Genomic DNA, 24,159 nt, shown 5'->3' on the forward strand with positions numbered 1-24,159 from the left:
CAGGTAAATGTTAACCAACAGATCTCACAGGTAAATGTTAACCTACAGATCTCACAGGTAAATGTTAACCTACATATCTCACAGGTAAATGCTAACCTACATATCTCACAGGTAAATGTTAACCTACATATCTCACAGGTAAATGTTAACCTACATATCTCACAGGTAAATGTTAACCAACAGATCTCATAGGTAAATGTTAACCTACAGATCTCACAGGTAAATGTTAACCTACATATCTCACAGGTAAATGTTAACCAACAGATCTCACAGGTAAATGTTAACCTACAGATCTCACAGGTAAATGTTAACCTACAGATCTCACAGGTAAATGTTAACCATTTGATTAGGTGTCACATACATGATCAAAGAGCCCCGTAGCACAAATTTACAGTGACCATAAGTTTTATTCGTCAACAAACAAGTCCCAAACAATTTTACTTGAAACTTTACGGTAAGCCTGTGTCGTTGTAACCAGCTTACAAAATACGCTTCTTTTCCTCAAGAAATCATGGAATCGACACTTGATTGAATGTTTAACTTTCACCAGTGAGTTACCCCCCCCCCTCCCTTATCTCTGTCTCCATCAATTTATAATGAAGGACAGTGTGAGATTTTGTCAGAAGTATGTCACATTCTTTATAACATATCCGTGTTCAAAGGGATCGCGCATGATTAATATTCTCCGTACTGTTTTATTAAAATGTCATAAATCATATCGAAAGTGACAGTTCATTTAAGAGTCATTGAAGTGTTTGTAATCAAACTCGGTTTCCACTAAGCTTCTGCCAGACCAAGAACACGCACAGCACGACAGAACGTGCTCTTCCAGATGATATTACAGATAAAAACATCCTGATATAATCGTAAATAACTGCGGAATCTCTGATTTGGAAGAATTGGCATATAACAGTATCTATAAATCATTTACAAATAAGTATGATTACTTACACATTCTATAAGATAACAATGGTGCTTATTCAGATAAATATATCGTGGAAACATATGATGTCATGTTTTCAGGAAATATTGGGTCATTTTGTTTGAAGAGACATCATTACATACATGAAATAACCAATTACTTCATACATTTTTTTTTACTTCATAAAATCATGACTCAAATGTGATTATTAACGTACCGTGAAGACTGACTATATCCAATTGTTACCAAATACGAGTAAGTATAAGCATATTCGAACTATCGATATGATTTTAAAGTTGACATCCAACTTTGAAGTTCTACTTCTATGTTTGTCAAATTTCCGATTACATAATGAAAATTCGACTGGAAGCCATGTACATGTCCTTACATCGCTTCATTGATCCAGTTGCCGATTTGCCGACCCTCAATTCAGCAAGGGCTGCTTTTGTCCATGAATATTGATAAATTTCTATATCTACATGCATAGGACATTGTGAATTGACAAACACCAACATGGCATATTGATTGCCCGGAGCTTTTAAAAAGGATCTTATCGATGTTGAAATAGGATTACATATGATTTGAACCGGCTGTCACTATGAGTGAACAGTATAATTTATCATGTTTCACAAGACCGATGTTATGACAAAATATTGACAGAGAAATCTCGACCGGGTCGGGTTTCTTTAAAACATTGTCGGTGTATCAGATATGGATACTAGAATGCCAGGTAGCAAACCAGGGTTAAAGTTATTTGTTTGTGTGTCGTGAAGTACTCAATCTTCAATCTGTAAATCGTGTGACGAGAAAGCAATCATACATTGTTCTGGGGGTACTTTGTCTCTCAACCTTTATAGAAAGCTTATTGAACTTTCTTTGTTCTTTCGTTGTGGTTACGCATTTCACGAAGCGAAGATGATATCCATTTTATGTCAAGTGTGAACCTCTTCAAGAGCACAGACATTTGAAAAGAGTGACTTTAAATCATAATTACCTCATGGTAGTATCGCGTGTTACTTAGAAACTGTGAATTATCTATACAAAATGTACGTTTAATTTGCGGAAGCTAGATCCCTTCAGTACTTAACAGAAAGAGACAAAATTCAAGATGACTGTTTAAAGACTTTTAAAAATTGCAGCTCAAAATTATCAACAATTAGAAAGTGAAGTTCAATTTTTATTTTATCATTTTTTTTAATTTTTTTTTTTAGATTTGCAAACTAATTAACGTATACCAATCATATATTACAGGTAGAATGATGTGACTGAAAATTGGTAATGCTTTCATTTAATCTTTAAAGTTAACAAAGTCAAGGTGATCCTGTTAGTTAAACGAACGGACAGGAAACGGAAGTCAGATTACAGTAGTGTATATGGAATTCTATGAACAGAAGAGAACAAAAAGAAACAGTTTCGTACGCGAAAGATACGAAAACAACTGACACCCATAAACGCTTGCACTTAGTTGAAATTCAAATGAACTGTTATCGTATTCGTATTTTAACAAATGTCACTTGCGTTTGAACTGATAATTAGTGTACCGCTAATTAAACAGCTGCCTTTATTGGCTGAAATAACATTTCAAACATCACAAGATAAAATAATTGTGTCGAGGTATTCTGTGCCTACCTCCTGCTGTGGAACATGTGACAGTTCACTCAACACAAAGTCATGACTTAAAGATATGCCGTTAATTACACGCCAGATTTAACGGTTTTTATCAGTCCGCTGTGTGGGAGAGAGAGACATTAAAATTACTGTGATAACCAGGTTTTAAATAGTCCTCCCTTCTGCTGTGACGTGTCACTAAAACTTTATTAACCTATATACACGAAGTATTCAATGATGCTCGCTTATTTTATTTTCTCTCTCAAAGTGTTTTGGGCATTCTAAAATACTGATAATATTTACTGTATTAATTGGTTCATTTTTCTAATTATATGTTTGCCTGAAGACTTCACATTTTATGATGCGGTAATGTATCATGCATGCTAAACGTGACTCAGCAAAATATAAGAGATACATTTGAATTATATGTCAATGTTATTGAAATAAACACTATCACTTGACTCTTTTAATTGTCCAATTAAATTAGACAATTTAATTTGGCATTGATTAATTGATTCATTTTGCTTTGAATCAAATTATGACATTTTCCCGAACTTGCATTACTTCATTTTGTCGACTGTTTTTAACGCCTATTTGATTAACATTTGCATAAATCGAGTTCTCTCCTAAGTTTCTTTAAAATTGAAAAAAGCATGGCGGAAATACCTGACAGGTCCAACATTTAAACGAAATGCTTAGGGAGTAGATATGCTTCTTGACACTACATTATATTTTGAACATAGCCAAAAGGCCGAGAAGCTTTAGGTTTTCAGATAATTATTTTGACGATATTAAATAATTTAAAGCAAAATTAAACATATTTCACATTACGCATACCTAGCATTTTACCTCTATGCTGGCAATTCTCCAGTTTAAAATCCCTATGACTCGGAAAGGGTGCGTTATGTAACCTTATAAAGGAGATACGGCGAAAACAGTCGGGCCTTTGTTATCAGAAACTTGTCGGGTAGACTAATGCTTACAGCCCTCTGTTAGTTTTGGCCACGCTTTTAACACAGTTAAGTAATTTATTAGCTTCAATGTGTAAATGCTTGTCCCTAACATGTGTTATTGGATAGAAAATTACATCACTTATGAAGAAAGAGGTCATAATGTGGAACTCATTATATATAATTATAGTCAGTGGTTTTCTTACTTGTACCCTATATCGATAATATTATTGACTATTTAAATATCTTCTTCTATTAGCTATATATACAGCAGTTTGTGTGGTGGAAAATCATAATAAACTAATTCCTGTTGTCAAACCAAAAGCAATTTTTTTTTTAGTAATGTTGACATTTAACTACCCAGAGACAATGAAAAATGTCTATTTTCGGACTAAATGACCTTCTGATTATAGGGCCTTCAGAACCTGTGTAGGTTATACAATGTATATTGGGCCTTAGTGACGTTGGACCTTCGGACTAACGGATATTCGGAATATAAGGTGGTGACAGGTTACATGATGTAATAAAAACTCGTGTTTGAGATTTAAATATGACATTAACATTGGTCAATATACCATGATTAATGTAAGTTAATAAATCAATGTATCCACCTCGACAACCGTCATTAAATAGATCCCCGCAGGACATGGTAGGCACCGGGTTTTAACGAATAGTTAGTAACCTCCCGTTAGACTGTTGTTCTATTTTAATGTAGCCTTGTGGACACATGATAAATACTAAAGTACAACATAATGGATGAACAAATAAATCAATTGTATTTCATTATGATTCACGTCATACTTCTGATCATTAGGGTGGAAAAGGTATGATCTATGAGGAGAAACGTGTGTCATGTATATGAATATTAATTTCGATTTATTGTATGAGATTAGAAACAACATGTTCAATGTCACCCAACTTACGTTATTCAACCTCGAATGGTTCTGGAAATTACTGAAGTCATCGAGTTGTGAAGGTTGCAAACTAATTTGCATGTCATTGAATGGGTTTCAAATTCCCGATGTGGCTTACGAGAATGAATAAAATATACATCGGTTACAGCTGGTGACAATGATTGAAGGTCGACTCCAATTATTGACTCCACCTACTCTCACCATCTGTACCCTTCTACCTCTCACCACATCCTCCCTACCCCGTCCAACCACTTGCCCTCAGTCACTCATCCTCTCTACCCCTTCCAACCACCTACCCTCACCTTCACTTTCCCTTCCAACCAAACACTATCACACTCCGCACCTCTACCCACCCCACCCTTACTACCCCTTCCAACAATCTACTCTCACTCTCCGCCTTACCCCGTCCAGCCCCAACCCGCACTCTCACTCTCCTTTCCAACCACCAAATATATTCTTCTACTTTTATCAGGGATGAAACCATAGTACCGATGGGCAATTGGATTCCCTGTAGGTCATGTCTTTGTTGAGATATGTGAAACATGTCATTTACACAAACGAAAAGATGAAATAAAAGAAACGTTTAAAACGTCTATGAACATAACTGAAATCGCCTTTGACTCTTCTTTTTTTAATGGTCCTCTATAATTATCAACGCAAGATGAAATGTGTGTGCGTCATATGGCCACATTATCTAGCTTTTGTAAATGTATTCTATCGTGATAATGTACAGCGAAAATAACGTGTAAATAAAGCGCTGAACCATAGCCCAAATCTACATATTAAGTTTTAAAAGTACATGGTTTATGCATATGGGACAAAAAGCAATGCTATCAGTATAAACAAGGTCTGCTTTCGTCCACACTGTAAGAATAAATCATTTGTCCCATATTTATTATTTCAAGTATTTCACATCCTACAAACTTCAGTTTGTTCCACGACATCTGTTTTTGAACTGTTTTTGTTCTATCCATAAGAACTTTAAATATGTATTTTGATAGTCTTTCGTGTTATATCAGTGTGCAAGTTTGGGATGATATTGTGTTTTCCATGTATAAACTTGTTTTCGAATTCTAAAATTTATTCAATCTATAATCGATAAAATCAGCTTTAAAAGTCGCGTTAATATTTTACGGCCAACAAACTTGATGTCACCGTGGATTTACATTCGACAGTAACTTGATATACAGCCATTCCCATACACACTGTTAAACAAACTCGTTCACACTATTTTTCATTTCTCTTGAAATAAAATCATTTATCAGGCTTCGTCCTTTTAAACTCCACATACTTCTCTCGTAGCATTTATATAAGTATCGATTTCACATTTTAGCGACTGGGGACTATGTATGTTACAATACTTCGGTATCAAATAATGTCTCTTTCATTATTCCAGCCATATAGAAAGGACGATGCGTACACATTGAATGTTTAATGCGTTTTATTTCTCTATATACCTACGAGCAGTGTTATTATAATACGTTATATACACCTGGATATCACTGGAAATCCTATATTATGTTTAGTGAGACGAAATTTAAAATTGCTTTACGTCCAACATGATGAATAAAAATCTATTTTATAACTAATTTAAAATTAGACATATCCTAGGTAGTGACGTGAAATTGGTTCGTCAAATACTTCAGTGAAGAAAAAGGTAAATTGCTAGAGTTTGCACGTGATGATTTAATGTTTAAGGTATGAATTGAAAACTTCAAGATCACTATAAGGTTTTGATACAAATAAGTTTGAATTTCGATGTGAAAAATGTCAGCACATTTGATGTTTTGAGCACTAACATTATGTATTTTTTTTTCTTCGTTGTAAACATCACATATGTCCAAAATAACACCTGCCCATCAATCAATGTATGTTTCTAACAGTCTGCAGAAATATTGACTTTTACCATACCCACATAATTATAGAAAATTTGACATCACCATGCACGTCTTGTCCTCAATTCACTAAAACAGTCATATCACTAAGTAAATTAAACTCTCAAGGCTAAAACCTTCTTATCAAAATAATTATATATATAATAGTAGCGTACGTTATTACTCTACATGTTACACATTATACCCTCAGTAATTTGATATCATCATACAACTACATATGTCGCACCCTCATTTGAAAACAGCAAAGCTAGCAACGCCACTAATATCATTAGTATATGATCAATATAGCAATTTAATATCGCCGTATCAAACATTTACTCGAAAGCTAAATATAACCTTAGAAGTTGGCAGTAGCATGCAAACTGTGCCTTTATCAATACATTTACATTACAGCATCATTACAGTTACATTTGTATACCATCAAAACAGAAACATTATTGTATCATCATTAGAATCTTACCCTCAAACCAGAAACATTATGATACCCTCAAAACAGAAACATTTTTTTACAATCATCTAAATCTTACCCTCAAACCAGAAACATTATGATACCCTCAAAACAGAAACATTTTTTTACAATCATCTAAATCTTACCCTCAAACCAGAAACATTATGATACCCTCAAAACAGAAACGTTTATTGTATAATCATCTGAATCTTACCGTCAGAACATGAACATATTAATCGTCAATAGAATCGTATTCTGAAGAATTTTGCCCTCAAAACAAAAACATTAACATCGCCATCAAAATCATACCCTCAAAACAGATAACTTTCACTCTCAAAACTGATTACATCAAGATCTGTACTTGACAGTATCAATTGTGTTCTAAATTCAAATTCATATATACTGTCTAAACAAAAGAAATTACACATTCGTCCTTAAATGGCACTTGCTGTCATTGTAGAACGTCAAACCGTATAACTACCAAAAAACAAAAACAGAATAACAAAAACATTCGTGCAACTTATACCCTCATAACTGATAATTTGACATCGTCATGCAAAGCTTATACTTCAACACCAATATATTTTCTATACATGTCACATTATTCTTACAAACAAAAGCAACATCTGCCCAGTCTCTTGCTATAAACAATGACGGAAAAAGTGTTATATTTATAAGCGTGGGAACACCTCTAGTTATGTATTAATTATTCATAACAATCATAGGTCTTACCAGTAGCCATAAACGCATCATACCCGTGTCTATAAATGTCATTAATTTTCTGCTTGAATAAGATTCCTTTGTTCTTCTGTACCCTTATTGTTTCCAAATTTTATACCACGGCAAAATTGTCAGAAATGACATGAACCTACCCTGTTTTTATCGGTATTAATGGCATTTTGGCACAGAATCTTAGCACTAATATAAACAAACAGGCAGTATGTTCAATATATACACCCGTATATATGTATATATCGGCGTATCTCAACCAGTTTGATATATATGTATACCTACATGAATATATCCATCGGATAAAAACGAATTTAAGCCAGTAACGTGGCTAATACTATTCAATTCTTTACGTATCAAAAGTATTTACCTGTAGACTAGCTTGACCTAGATAATACACCTACATTATATGTATTCGGTTTTAAATGAATGTGAAATCAAGTTTGGAACTTTACATGTTCACCATTAAAATAATAGATATTTGGTTTAGTCAATATACTTTAATAAAATGTACCTTTCATCCGCGTAAATCCAATTTATCGTATTCATAAGAATATAGTACACAAAAATATATTTATCTGTAGAATTTGCGTTTTCGTATCTAAATATATTAATAAAGAAAAAGTGAGAATGACGTTAGTTATATAGCATGGTAACAAGATATATATATATACCTGTTTTCACCTGTAATCATCTTACCTGTACACAAATACATTCCTGGGCTCACTTGGATGAAGCCATGCTTTATATCCCTATATTGACCACACTGCCTTATGAACAGTAACAGACGAGGAACACTCTCCTCTACACAAGGTAGTAACTAAAGCCACAGTAATCACCGCTAGATAACACTTTCTAATGTAGCCACCATGATTGATAAAAGTTATTATCTCCTCTGCTACACCTAGCTTATGGTGGATATTCCAACTAGCGACGTTTGACAGACGACGTCGATTCCAATGATACGCAAGCAGAACTTCCACAGATATATAAACGGTAGTGTTTGTGTATACCTGGCTCGCGTGCGCCGACCTGTGAGAGAGGCAATTATCACTGTACAACTAAGCAAGGACAGGGTCGCCTCCCTTTGTAAAGTGGCTAAGATCGAACCTTTTGTTCGATTGGCATTCGGGTTTAAATGTAAGCTCAATACAAAAGCTTAAAGACATATATCAACAGACTTGTTTTGATCCTTCCCGTAAAAGGAAAATATATATTTGAATATGAACAAAACTTGTGTGGCATTTAATGTGCACGGTCAGGCGATTCATGGTTGATAATACCTGTATATATGTGTATTCATAATAGATAATAGTCGTATATATGTGTATTCAGGTATTTCACAAGTACGGTGAAATGAGTCGAAAGTCATGTACTTATGCATACATCGCCAATTAGATTACACGTAAAACTAACTTTAACATACGCTATAGCACATGGACGCGTCGCCAAGGAATTATGTATTATGTAATATTAGTTAAGTGGTATTTAAGACAGCCTAGCGTCCTTTGATAGATCGGACGGGGCCTGCTGATCGCAAGGTGGCGAAAATATAACTGAATAGAACAATTAATTTAATATATTCAAATGTCATTTTTCTTTTTTGATGTTACAAATATGTTTATTTATTTATTTATTCATTTTTTTATTTTTATTTATTTATTTTCATTACTATTTCTACTTATTCATTTGATTCATTTATTTCCATGAACCTGTTTTTAATGTGAAAGCGATCCGACTTAACGTCTTATACACTATTTAAAGATGCTCCACCGCTGATAAATAGTATTTTTTCACTATCAAAAACAGGAGCAGACGATTTAGTATTTTTCTTCAGTTACAAAAGTTACTTACTTTACACCATTACCACCATTGAAAAGTTTGAGCTTCTAATTTTACTTCAAGTTAAAAATATGAAAAATAATTAATTGCATCCCGAAAAAATTCCGTTGCACTACATCTTATATAGAATGAAGTAATATTTGCGCATGCACAAAAGGCGAAATAAATTAGTTATGTTATTTTTTGTGTTAATTAGGCATAAATATATACGATTAAACACCAATTATTGTTCAATTGATGAATATCATTTATGCTATGTCGGCGGTGGAGCATCTTTAATTACACCCATATTTTGAAGATCGATGATCGTTGATTTACATTACTAACCCACTCTTATTATCAGATAAAGAACAAATACTTCATATGGATAACAATGTTATACATGTATATTAAAAAAAACAATTTATCCAGAGTATATAAAATTATTTTCCGATATTCAACAAATACTGAGACTGCGAGAAATATGGGGCCTTTTCCGTTGTAACCAAACACAAAAGCCGGATGTTTATGGTCAATCAAGTTACTCATATCTAAAAATAGCATTACCAGGTCAGGTGTGGAATGTTATGAGGTATAAACATGTAGATAGTCTCTATGACAATCTGTTTTATGAACACTCCAATCCGGTAATGTGAAATATACACGCCATTATTCAATTAATGGATACCATACTATAAATACAGCTACACGAAAGAAAAAAAGATTGACCGTCGGAATGAATACAAACTTTAAAGAAGTATACGTTGTACTTTCAGAATAAGCATACTTTACTTGAGGAACAATACGGATATGAAGTCATTAAAATGTGTTTGGCTATTTTAAAATACTAACAAAATGATAAAACAACATATAAACAATAGTTGCATTATCAATAAGAAATTGTCATTTATATATCACATTGATGCGGTCTACATATAAGTATAACCAATGTTCCACACCATAAACATTAGAGGACAATCAGTGAAATGGATTCGTAAATAATCTTATTTATAAGTCACACAATCTTCAATTACAAAATGGAAAGTAATTTTCTGATTGAAGAGATGAACGTGACGTTTACACTCAGATAGAAGACGTGACCATTACGCTATATTTAGATTTATAAGCCAGATTATTTTCATCGCCATGTTTCCATCGTAATCCTATCGACGAGTGGCTATCGATCACTTGCCGGAGATACTTGACTAATGAGTAAATCGCCTAACTTGTCCAACCATCGATAAGTTTTATAAGTAATTCCTTTCCAGATAATGTATATATTGTCAAATTCTTAGGTTAAGCGATATTGTCTTTGACGAAACCTAGCTGATCATGACTTACAAGACTAATTATATCAACTTTGACCTTCTCCCCGGGGGTCCACCACCCACGGGAAGCTCTGTTAATAAAGAATCAATTAAACGAAAGAAAAAACGCCTTCAAAAACACTTCTCAATTGCATATAATCAAAGAAGGTCAAATATAATCGATTTGTAAATGGCACGGCCATAAATTGTGAGCCTCTCCATAAATGCTAACGTAGGCAATACAAACCGAAGACTTCACGATTTGCTGAGTTGGACATTAATATTTACGTAAAATATCCCATGCAAAATATCTAAGTTGAAAACATCTAGAAACCGCTTCAAACGTATCGCTAAGCAGATATGATCTAAAGAGCATAAAACAGAATATTTGCTTAACTAAGAGATATTTAATAGTTCTATGTATAAGTAACTTAAAATTGTTTGTAAATATTAAAACAATGTACGCCAATTGCACACATTATCATGGACGAAACAATCGACTTTTAGTTCGAGAAAAGGACAAGTGTCCATTCTTTGAAAGTACTATTGTTCATAGTCTTTCTTCCATCATATATTCACTTTTTTCACTGATAAACAAATTTATTTATAGCATGAACCACTATGTATTATGTTTTCCCAGAAACATCTACCCGACTATCTGATATATAATGTCACTACAATTGACAACCCATAAAAAAGCCCCGATCTAAGGCGATAATGATATAGCTGTCAGCATGTCGCCGCTAATTCACTACAAGTGGTCCGAGATTGTCCTAGTCAAGTTCATGGTTCGGTCAATACACCCGTAACGTATTACAGTGGTCAACAACAACTGTCAATCACACTAAGGAACAGGACATTTGGTCAATATTGAGTTCATATCAGGTTTCATCTTACAAGGTTATGTTGAAAAACAAAAAGCAGGGACGTGAACCAATGGACATAGCAACTTAACATGGAGATACAAAATAAAAATGTAATATGAGACTATAATCTAACTGAAGGTCACTTGAATAAGAATAGATATAATCAGATAAACCTTCCATATATATACAAAGAAAAATGTGATTATAAATTTCAAACCAACCCAAATGTATTTAATTAAGCAATAATAAATAAACCAAACTTTAGGTAGGTACAGACAGGAACTTGTGTACTGAATATGACAGAGTCAGGTGATCCGAAATACCAAGCGTCCCTTGTTCAATATTAAAATGGTAGTAAACATCTTAAATCAGAATCATACAGCCAGATAGAAACCTTCAGGTAAATAAGGATTCTCAAATACGAACCATACGGCGCGATTGACAACGTTAACCATGGGGAGAAATGAGCGGCACTGGAAGAGTCTGACCTCTAACCTCTAAAAGGTGAGATCATTTATTCCTTCTAGTCCCAAAAGGTGATTAGGCTAATTACACTTTAACGACATTTTTCAAATCAAGATAAAATAGTAATACAAATTTTACAAAATTTTATAAGATTCTTAAGAACTCCATTCTTTACTTACGTGCTGATTTGAGTGCAGATCTAAATCACAAATGCAGTAAATGAGAACTGAAAATTTCAATAATCATGTGATTAAGCTAATCATCCTTTGAAAATCGGGCACTGGACGCTAGTGACTAACAACTATATTCTTTTATAAGACCGTTTTCATTTGCATTCGTCTATATTTATATTTCATTTGCATCCGTCGGTACTGTAACTCCCAAACGATGGATTAATTAAACCACACTAAATACGAATGAAATCACAATCACTTCGTCTTTTCTTTAACAGCAAGAAATAAAAATGAAAAGGAACCCTATTTCAAAATAGGATTTAAACCTTTGATTTCTATTTTCAAATAAACTGGATTGATAGACATAAGACATGATACTTCTGTCAGAACATCAAACATTAGAATGCCCAGTCGTAGGGATTTTAACGTTACATGACCTGACTATCATCATTTTACTTTGAATTGTACGAGACAGATTTTAGAAATTGCTAACAGGTTTCATGAGGAAATCCCTATGGAATTTAAAGGGAACAGAATGTGTTTTCGTTGTTTTGTATATCGATATTTAAGACCAAAATTTTAAAAGTAACGCCCAATATTTGTTTGTTTCGGTACAAATACACATGACATTTAGTTATTAGAATGAGGCACACAGGAAAAAAAGATTCGATTGTTTGGCGACCCAGACACTCGACATCCTGTTTCCTAAACGATATATCCAATGGTCTGACACACGTAACATGAGCTTTAGTTTGCAAACTGGGGTAGAGATTGTTTATTCTACAATATTGTCACAACATCTGACGTCTACACATGAACATTGGTCACTGAAGAGGGTGTTTTTGAAATGTTTTTTTATGATATGTAACTTAACTTTATTTGTAACCGCATCATACGTAGTCCATTAAAGTATATATTAAATGTCACGTGATTCATTTTACTGCCATGGCCATCACCTGACCAATTAAAAGTTTGGTTCAGTATCAAGTGGTCAACGCATCAGCATGGAGTGCATCACGTGAATCATAAATATAAAATCCTAATTGTGTGCAAATTTAAGATATTAGTTCTATCAGTTATGAGATATATTATCGAAATATCATGTGATTCGTTAAATAATTATCAAAGGAACATTTAACTCAATTCACAATTTAACCGCCATATGTTGTAAGGCTATTGGATTCGCTTATGTATGTCCATAGTTCTAACAATTGAATTAGGGATCGTCGTTTTGTTTACATTTATCTCAAAAGTCAACAAATGATCAATAACGACTACCAAAACCACTTCCTTTCCGTAAACAGTTATATATGCTAATATATTTGTTAAATGTCTGACTACATTTAGAAGTTAAATCTTTAGTTCAACTAAGGAAGTGATATCGTTTATGTAATCGGAGTTAGGTGAATTCGCTTAGATACCAAATCGACATTTACTTCTGCATCGAAAGCTAACTTATCACTTCACATGGTTATATTCTTTCAATGTCACATTGGATATGAAAATATATAAATGCTTTGTATTAGATTATGTTTACATTTACGAAACAATGCCTAATAAATGATTACAAGAAAGCTTTGTATACGAAACTAACCATACTACATTTATAGTAGTCATTTAAACTATTTCATCGTCAATGCTTGTATTACCTTGGACTAGAAAATGGAATCAATAGAGAAAAGAGGACAAATATTGACATATAATGCAAAATCTTTATCACAGAGTAAATATACATTCTAAATATCAACACAGCAACCGACATAGATCCAAGACGGTTGATGTTATGATGTGAAGTCTACCTAGTCTGTAACCAAGATAGCCATTAACTTAACAGGGCATCGGTATGCGAGAACAGAATTTTTTTAATGTTTTTAAGACCATCGTTCCGTGTATACCGTAATTAAATTAATCACAAGAGTTATGCAATATTGCCAAGAAGCCTAGCTAACGATTAATTTGACAGATAATTTGAATTCATATACGGTATGGTGTCTGCTGTCTCACGGGACATGATATTCTGTGTGACCTGATTGATATACGGGATTAGTTTTACGTAATTGTGATTGTATCTTGTGTATAATCCAGATAACGACTAATTGGTGTATCCGGAATGAATGTTGTCTATTGGTAACATGTAATCACACCAAGGAGGCCGTAATTCAAACCTCGGTTAAAAATAATTTGTCTAAAATCGGCAGATCTATACAGGTATTAATTGCTGTTGCCATATTTAACTTTAACCCTATAAAACCTTTTTAGTAGAGTATCAATATTTCAAGATACCAATCATTGCTGGTAGACTTTTTCGATGGGTAAACAGTTAGATATTTAACTTTCCGTAAGTCATGTGAACAATAGATGTTTTTATGTTTTGCTAACACTAAAACGTTTCAAATGTTCTCTAAAACCATTCGACTAACGTTTAATCGGCTGTTTTCTTGGATCAATTTTTCGCAATTTGCATTAAAAATCTGGTTATCACGGTATATATGATCCACCCAGTTCGCGGACAAAATTATCGCTATTGGAATGCAATGTCCTGTGGATTCGTGAAAATACCATTCTTGCAAAAAATACCGACAACTCTAAATTTTACAAAAGACTTTAAAATGGATTTAAAACTTGAATCAATGTTTAAAAGGGTGTTACTTTAGCAAGGTTTTTTTAATTATTTCAATCACCAATGATAACTTTCCTTACATTTTATATTTTTTAAAGTACTCATAATTTCCATAACCTCAAGGCAACATGCTTCACATCAAACAATCTTAACAACAAACATTTATCAATCATATCTTTAAAATGTTATCATTATTTAATATCCTTATCAGATCATCTGAATGCAACGTCAGGATAATTGATGTAACCGCAAGAAATTTGTTGTCGAAGTTTTAATTTACTAAAGAAAGAAGCGTGAAAAACTGATATATAATCTACTGGTGTTAGTACGACAATAAATTAATAAATACACTTCCTTCTATCGGAACCATTGCTAGTGTTAGTACAGCAGTGAATTAATAAGGACACTTACTTCTATCGGAACCATTGCTTTTTTGCTTTTCTTTCTTCTGTCTGTGATCAGCGGCTAAAGATAAAACATAATTTGGCTATCATACATACCACTACTTTTATAATAATCTTTAACTATTTCATCACTATTAATATTGCTGTATTCTCTTAATATTAGCATATGTAGCATTTATAGTTATAGTTTCACATGTACATGTTGTTTTCTTTTTCATATAAATTTTTCATTAATTTCAAAACGCCTTAAAATTGTTTTTTTTTCTCGTCAATAAACAAAGAGCTCTAGAAAAGTGTCTGTAAATATATCATATCGCCTTCATCTTTCACATTTCATATTCCGGTTTTTTTATCAAAGAGTTATCTACCCTTACGGGTGGGTAATGATTGTGATGTCATGCGTTTCCGAGCACAACGTCATACTTTACAGAAAAAATACGTTCGTAATAGCTTTCATTGACCATGTTTTCAGTATTCTACCAAAATCATGTACATGTATGATGTATCTTAAGTACCTAATGTATTTGCATAAATAGGGTAAACATTTAAAGGACAGATTTCAAAACAATTGTCCACAAGAGTTGCTTATCTGGGTTTTGATTGCGTGTACATGAGGATAGCCAGGAGGCTGAAGGTTCGCAAAGGAAGATATTGATTCATTAATAAGATATGTTTAGTGATATGACAATCACAACCACATCATCACATTCCTGATGTCCTTATGTAGGTCTTATTGTCCTAACGTAGAAATCGTAAATGTCACATCAATTTATGATTCTGTTAGATCTTTACTTGTTCAACTCTGTCAATAGGTTTAAAATATTCTATTCAATATATATATGATGGATGTGATACGAGTACATATCTAAAACATGCATGTGTACGACATTGCTATACACAGTCCAATTAATTTTAGCTCAAACTTGTCGATACCAGAGGTTCTTTACCATCTAACTCGTTACTTACCGATATTTAGATATATGACTAATAGGAATCAATATATACAGTCAAAGGATCCCAACGTATGTACTGGTGTGTGATATACATGGAATCGGAGATCTAAAGCGGAATAACCATTCACAGAATCAAAGCTTTTTCTCCGTCAGTAAGCCTACTAGACAACGATCATTAGTAATAAACAGATGGAATGGCCGATATCAAAGCTTGTCCTCAATACCGCCTGACTACAGTTGATTTGACAGATTATAATGTAAAGTAACGAATTATTGATTAGCTAATTACGACCCTGTATAACATTTTATATATACTACTAATTAGTTTAATGGGCTCCGTGATAAATCACAAAATGTCTAAATCTGTTCTTTACTTGCGGAATTCTTTGTCAACTTACATATGTTAAAGCTAGCTTCAAAACCTTTGATGCTATTCTAAAATATATCAGAATTTCATATTTCAAATATTACAAATGCAATTATCATCATTTCGAAATATCGAGGATTCAAACAAGGTTGACATAACCTTTACATTCCCCATTATTTCTTAACTTTAGAGAATTCCATAACTAAACATATTCCATTTTAAAACATTAGAGAAGTGAAAACTTTAAGTTAAGGAACTTTCCATAGTGATCATAGTAAAGTCATCCTACTTTGAATCCTCGATATGTAAAGCAAAGGAATATTAAGGAAACTGGAGCCTGGTACATCGGTTTGTTCCTGTTAACATACTGTTATTATCTTTCGATATAAAAATAAAATTTAAAAAAAACATCAGAAATTCGACCAGTAGTAAATGAATGGGTCAATATCATAACTTTTAGCGAAAGACTCCAACATTTATCTAAAAAGGAGTTTCTAAAATAGAGCTTATTCTGCATACTATCAGAATGGCTTAGAGCTAAGATCTATCTAAATAAGTCTTAGTAAAGGAAATGAAGAGATTTGGTTGCTAAGCTCTTAGTACATCGCTGTCGCGATAGAAAGCAATACATCAATATTTTGGAAATGTTTTAGCAGCCCTTATGGAATTAAAACGCTCAATTAGATTAGTACCTGGGATTGCTACCCAATATTAATATTTATTTTGCTTACAAATATTTCCTCTGGAGAACTACATAGAATCATCACAAGAAAGTTTTATTCGAATTATTTTGCTGATAAGTCAAAAACCAATATATCGGTACAATTATGAAATAGGATGCATACAATCATATTTGATATTATCCTTTCTGTTTCGAACCATCTTCTTTATCCGTCTGTATTTCATTTTTCCTCATTAAAACACGTTGCTCTGAGGTGTAAACAGTACTAATACACACCTAGATTCATTATTCTATTAGTATAGTTACACGCGTTAGAATATCACACCAGATATTAGACTTATCTTATATTACGATATTACTACAGTAAGTAAACTTGCAACATTTTTGGAAAGTAACCATATACATTTATTGATCACTTACTGATATTGAATATATATGTAATCCCTAGAAAACCACGATGCAATATAAAAAGTTAAGAGCAAATTTAATGAGATCATATAAACATTACACAAGGAGCTTCAGTACCACGTTAATCGACTTTTAAAAATCTTGCAAGTGGTATACCATAGGAAATTATCGATATATTCGTGTAAATACATCTAAGATCAAATAAGCGGATCAAAGGTAAGAATTGTCTGAGAATTCTCTCTGTTACTGTCAGAGAAAGCTATTAATTGCATCTGACATTGGCAAAAGAAGAATGCTTTTACACTTATCCATTTGTTTTGATCTTTACAGATGTGATGGGTTTCTAACTCTATCATTTTTCAACTCGATATTGCTATTGTGATTTGGCTTCATGTCATATTTTGATGAAGTACGAAAATAACAGTTCCCGACAAAAACCGTCCCCCAACAGCAACTACTTGACAACTAACCCTCTCCTTTTGCTATGATTAAATGTTTACAGGGGTTAATGTATTGTATTTGTAAATATTGTATTGTCATAAGTGACCAGGAAAGCATCTAGTGGCCCTAGGGATGATTTTATTTACCGTTAAACTAATAGTTAGAACACAAACAACTTTCGAAGAAAATCAATCACTTCATATCATTGAGAGAAAGCATATTAGATTGTAAATGGCCACACAATACGTCGTTAATAGAACCTATAATGTGAACTAAAAACTAGTAGGGTAACTGAAAGTAAATTTCACACTGTTTACTGAAATGAGAAAAAAAATAAGATTTCGTTAATATTCACACTGCGCATGCTTGTAATCTTACTTCGAGCTCAGAATTTTCCTTTTGATTTTCATCCTCCTCATCATGTTCCTGCAAACGCTTTGCTTTACTCTTTTTCCTTTTGTCTCTTGATTTGCCTAGTGGTTGTAGTTGTAGGGCACGGCCCTGACCAGTGGCGATTTGCTGGGCAAAATCCTGTTTATTCCAAGGAAATTTTGAGTTTGGACGCTGCATTATGTTGTTTTGTATATCACACAAACAAATAACACATTTCTATACCTTTCCCATGCCAAATTTCAAAATCATATTGGATACTTTTAAGATTTTCCTTCGGTCATATTTTAAAATAGCGTGTATCTATGTCATTGTATCGTCATAATATATATCCAGTAAGCAAACAATCCAATCAGAATTCAGCCATTACTTTCACTGGGTTTTCATTATAACCATATGCAAATATAGCACATCCGAAGTAAATTAGTAAGTTAAACAGTTTTACGAACAACAAGGTAACAGTACTTCCCTACAACTTCCCAATGTTTGTACTCAATAGTCCAGTATACAGATATACCACCTTGTACTGTCAGCACTTACGAACTTTCTACACCTACTCAGAATTAAATGTCCATAAAGTAACGTTTACATATTCTATATAAACATCCATGAAAATCCGGAATGGTCAACATCCTTTTATACCGGTGTTTGACACTACGTTTAGTTTTGTCCCAAGGTGAGGTTTGTTAGTCTCCACTTTTTAACACAGTTCTGTATCTACACACTCTGGTGATATATAATATACGCTCAGCGACATTGAACTGATATTTTGTACAGCTAAACTTGGCGTTTAGTAACAATAGCCCCATGTCTTCAATACACGCCTTCTCCTCAATGCCCCATCTCTTTAATAAATATTAATGAGGCCTTGCAAGGGGGGATATATTATACATCTTGTAAACGTCACAGTGAACAAATCTCAAAATGCTTTTAAAGTGATATTGCTGTTAATATATGTTGGTCCATCAACAGTTAAAATCTCAAAATAATAAATATGATATTGATAGGATTAATGAGTAAATGAAAATGAATAAATTATTCAAAGTATCTTTGTGTGGGTTTAGTGTACTATAGTAAAGGTAACATGAGCATGTCGCCATAAGTGGGACATATCTGAAACACGAAACATCATAAACCTATCATATATGTATTTAAATTGATTTACGAAGGTTCAAATGCATAAATTTGTCTGCAATATCTATATATGATGTCCATTTGACTATAAGCGAATGTTAACGGCTTAAAGTCGCTAGAACCTCACATTCTAATAAAATATCTTTATGTATTTCTTATTATAATGTTCTGAATAGTTTTCTATGGGAATCATTATACCGCTAGTTTAGATTATCAACACAGACCGCCGTGTGCCTGTAATGTCCCCATTAAATGTTCATTTAACTATGATTATTTCACAAAACATCCCTGTGTATTGTCAAAGGCTGTCGGCGTTATATGACCAGGGTCGCCATATCACTTAGGAAAGGTAATTTGGAGGATAAACATTTTACACATACTGGTGATAAAGGATATACCTAAATTCTAAGCTTCCGGAAAAATGCCGAAGAATGGATAAACACCTTCTCTTGTCTGAACAAACATTGGCTTTTAACTCTTATCACTGTTTAATGAATAAATTATCAATTTACATATTATAAGTATATATAGTACCAGAAAAAAAACTAAATTTGATATCTATGCAGCCGTGAACGTGCACTTTACACATTTGATAACAAAATATTCTTAAGTAATGAGTTGAAGTGAGAAATGACATGTATTGTTAGTGAAAAAAGACAAGGAATTTTAATACCTTGTTGATGATGGGCATTAAGAATCTCTGTGAGGAATTAGATATGTAAGAAATCAGAATTGAATACAAAGGCAGGCTTTATAACGTGTGTCAATTTAATCATTTAATTGAATGATTTCATAAATGTTTTGGTTATTAATGCAGATAAATACTTTCAGGAAGGACAAAATTTGCAGTTTTAAAGGTATTCCGAATATACCTATGAAGTGAAACAAATCGGTAATATATTTGAGACAACAAAAGACATTCATTTAAGAACGAAGGTTAAATTCACTTAAGGTTTAGCGTAATATCACTTTTAACATTAGATGATTATTTTTTAGATTACGGTTTGGAGTGATTCATATACGAATAATTATAATCAATTTATAGTGTACTCTGTTATATGATCTGAAGGTAATATTGCCATGGTCTCTATCAGTTGTTCTTGTTTTTGTTGTTGTTATTTTTTAAATCAGTTTTTTATAGTTTTTGTTTATATTATTTTTGGTTTTGTATTTTATTATGTATATATGCTTCTCTGTTTTCTTATATTTGAAAAAAAATTAAGACAAAAATAAAACCTTAGTGGACCCCCTTTACGATATTAACTTGTGATCTCATCATGTGTAGGGTAATTCATACTGCTTTGTTTATATCTTATCTCTCGTACCGTACGGGCCATTTACCCGTGTAAATGAAGATACCGGTATGGTGATTTAAATATAAATCACGTGACCTGAAGTTGGTTCAATACAGGAATCTCCCCTTTGTTATTATTACCTATAGATTTGTTAGATTAGGGCAGGGTCGAAAAAAACAATAATTTCATCTTATTGGTAATTTCTTTTGTACCAACACGAGATATAGGTGCTCGTTCAAATTTAAGATAAATCTCCATCCAAGATCTATAAATATCATATGACAGTTTTTAATGTTTTCAAAAGTTTATTTGAGTACCATGCTGAATAGTATTAACTGTACATCAGGGTCTTCGGTGCGTTTCTTAGGACATCCAAACAAAGCCCTGTTTTATGGTGCCATTTGATTTAACAGGCCACAAGAATGCTGACTCGAAATCTAAAACGCTGTATGTAACGATCCAGTAATGTCGTTGATCAACAAAAGACAGAGGTTAATTATAGATATAATTATTGTTTAAAGTTGACCTTAGTTCAAAAATTTACACGAAGGTCAACCAGCTTTTCTGTGAAGTTTATTATTGAACTATTGAACTGTAGTATACAGTTACGTCAGGTATGCAATGTGTAGTTCGATTGTCATTGTTTTCTTATCCAATTAACAGAGTCGCCGGATACGTTAAGCAGTACAATTCCTAAATTAGTACCGAGTCGGTCAGGTTAACCATTAATTAAAGGAAAAAACAGTTCTCCCACAATGGATTTTCATTTATTTTTAGAAGACGAACGTCAACTGTAATGGTTTGTTCGCATTTACTTTCGGATTCAAATATTGTATTGGTTTTTATACGACATACCCGAAAACATGTCCTTCCTTCGTTTCAATCATTTTTTCTCATTCATTCGTTCGAGTGTTTTGAACGTTCGGTCAATCATTTTTTTTTACTCATTTATTCCTTCAAAAGTGTGTTTGTATGTTCGTTCAATCATTTCGCGTGTTTATACATTTTTATCGTTCTTTTATTCCTTCATTCGTTCGTGTGTTTGTACTTTCACTAATTTATGCAAGCATTTCTACATTCCATCATCCAATTTAGGTACTAATGAGATTATTATTCTTACACATTCTACAGTACACTGGTGAAGTTGGTCTCTGGATAGAAGATTGTTTACAAAACATCAACTGTCACTTCCCCATACATCAAACACAAGGCCATGCGAAGTTGGATATCAATTATACATAGCTCTGTAACAACTATCTTAGACTGTAACATGGGTACAACACCTCTGTGCTTTAATAAAAAGCCTACCCTGAAATTTGACCGGAGTAGCAGGTGGTCGTATTGATTTCTAACTAAACATGCATTGTGCACATAGCTGATATTCTGTCGAACATGAGGAAGTATTATACAAACAGAAAGGTGTTAAGATAAAAGATTTCCTATTGCATGAATGCTCCGATCCATAAAGAATCAGACAATGAAAGTTTTAACATAATTGACAGGTATACCAATAATGTATTTGGAATTTGGATTGTAAATACAGCGAAATTCCCATGGAATAACGTAAACTGCCTTATACAATAGTTATTGACTATTTATTTTAGATTTGCTGTATGGAATATCAATATCCCACATGTGAATTAGCATACTATGTTTGTATATGCTGCCGTAAATTGCTCATTTTTAAGTTGTTTTTTTCTCTTGTTTTTGAGGTGTTGGGGAGGGGGTAGTTGTTGTGTTTGTTTTCTTGTTTTTGGCAATTAGTGTTGAATTAGGTGGGGAAAAATACAACAACCTAGTTGTTTAATTATAACCTGATTTTCATCACTTTATTAGGGGATTACACGAATCGCAACGGTGATTGAGTTATTAAGGAAATTCCATATTCTGTTGGGGTTGCAAGTTCGACATCTTCATAAGACACGCGAAAACACTTGACAACAAGGTAAGGTGAAGGGTTAGTGGGATAATTCCGAGTAGATTTAATCACATGGCCACCATAGCCCTTTCAGGAACAGGGTTATGTAATATCATGTAATTGCACTGTCATTGTGTCAATCTAATAGCTTAAGGATTGCAAATAAGATTACGGCATGTGAGCGAAAGATCTTAAAAATATTTAAACTAACCTTAGATAAATATTGCACGAAGATTGTTTTATATAAGAAATAATACAATGATTTGGCACCTTGCCATTAAAGGTTATCTCCCTTCCGCACAAACATGCAGGTACCTTTAGTTAGTGTTTACAAACGTTTACAGCGGCGCCCTTGTAATAAACGCCGTGATAAACTGATTGAGAAGGACTTTTCCGAGTGTACTTAACGCTGAGTCCTCTGTCACAATTTCTTTGATATTAAAACTCGTATTTGATCGGGAAGATCCTCGTAAACACTCCTAGAAGAATAGAAGCCTGACATAATGCGGGGAAATGGTTCACAATGAACTTTGTAAATGGATTGATGTGTATTTGAGTACAATGAACTTTTGACTGTTTTTAACTAGACATAAAAAGATGTTGTGACGATATGCCAGATCAATAAGATGCTCGAGGGTTAGCACACCTAGTCAGCTGTATTTGAACCGAGAATCAATCGAGGCTTTCGGTAGCGTCTCTTAAGAGAGTGGTAGAGAGATGATGAAATACCCGATATTGTCATTACACTGTGGACATATTCTAAAGTATATGTATTTTGAATACTACTGTAAGCCAACTTAGTTCCCCGACGACTTACCTCATTCGCGTTTTCAGACTTGATAACTAATTTGCATGGCGATCTTCAGTAAATTCATGGTTAAAATTTAAAGGCGATATCATTCCTATTCCGCACTTGCATATTACAGAGTTATCTGCCCTTGGTGGTAGGTATTGATTGTGACGTCATGTGTTTACGAACGTAACTTCATACTTTTTCGAGAAAACTACGTGAATTGCGCTCACAAAATAATGATATATATAACAATCGATAACTACCCGCAAGGGAGCTAACACTGTAATATGCAAAAAGAAAGGAATACTTAAAACGTTTTCGTGACGATATTTTTTTTTTCGTCTGCAAAATACGCTAAATTTTATCACTCACGGAAATTAATTGGTAAACAGTAACAGAACCCCGTAAAAGAAGGGTTCTTGGAATCAACGTGATTTTCAGTTGTTAGAAAATAATTAGAAGTTTGATTTTTTTTTCAAAACAACAGAAAACATGTTTATATTCTTAGCTTGGTTAATACAAGATATGTATATACACCGTTCAGAATTATCTATCTTAGGTTATCAATACGCGTGTTATTTGTGATTAAGTGTTATCAAAGGAACCCCTTTGAGAGTACAATGTATGAAAGGATGTGACATGTCACTTGCCTGGTT

The 24,159-nt window shown here is 33.2% G+C and overlaps 1 protein-coding gene across 3 annotated transcripts in view; it reads right to left on the bottom strand.

The window, feature by feature from the left end:
- The window catches only part of LOC138328156 (interaptin-like), a 42,284-nt gene that overhangs the window by 7,919 nt on the left and 10,206 nt on the right, over nt 1-24,159 (bottom strand). Inside the window, exons 2-3 of one of the 3 annotated variants that reach the window (XM_069274816.1) lie at nt 18,352-18,504; nt 15,130-15,183 (exon numbers count right to left, since the gene is read on the bottom strand). The exons of 1 other annotated variant lie outside the window; for it this stretch is intronic. In XM_069274816.1, the coding sequence (XP_069130917.1) occupies nt 15,130-15,183; nt 18,352-18,504 (207 nt within the window). The remainder of the gene's footprint in view (nt 1-15,129; nt 15,184-18,351; nt 18,505-24,159) is intronic. One more of the 3 variants, XM_069274817.1, reaches the window with a different exon arrangement.

This window comes from Argopecten irradians, chromosome 7 (genome assembly GCF_041381155.1).
Source record: "Argopecten irradians isolate NY chromosome 7, Ai_NY, whole genome shotgun sequence".
Classification (NCBI taxonomy): domain Eukaryota; kingdom Metazoa; phylum Mollusca; class Bivalvia; order Pectinida; family Pectinidae; genus Argopecten; species Argopecten irradians.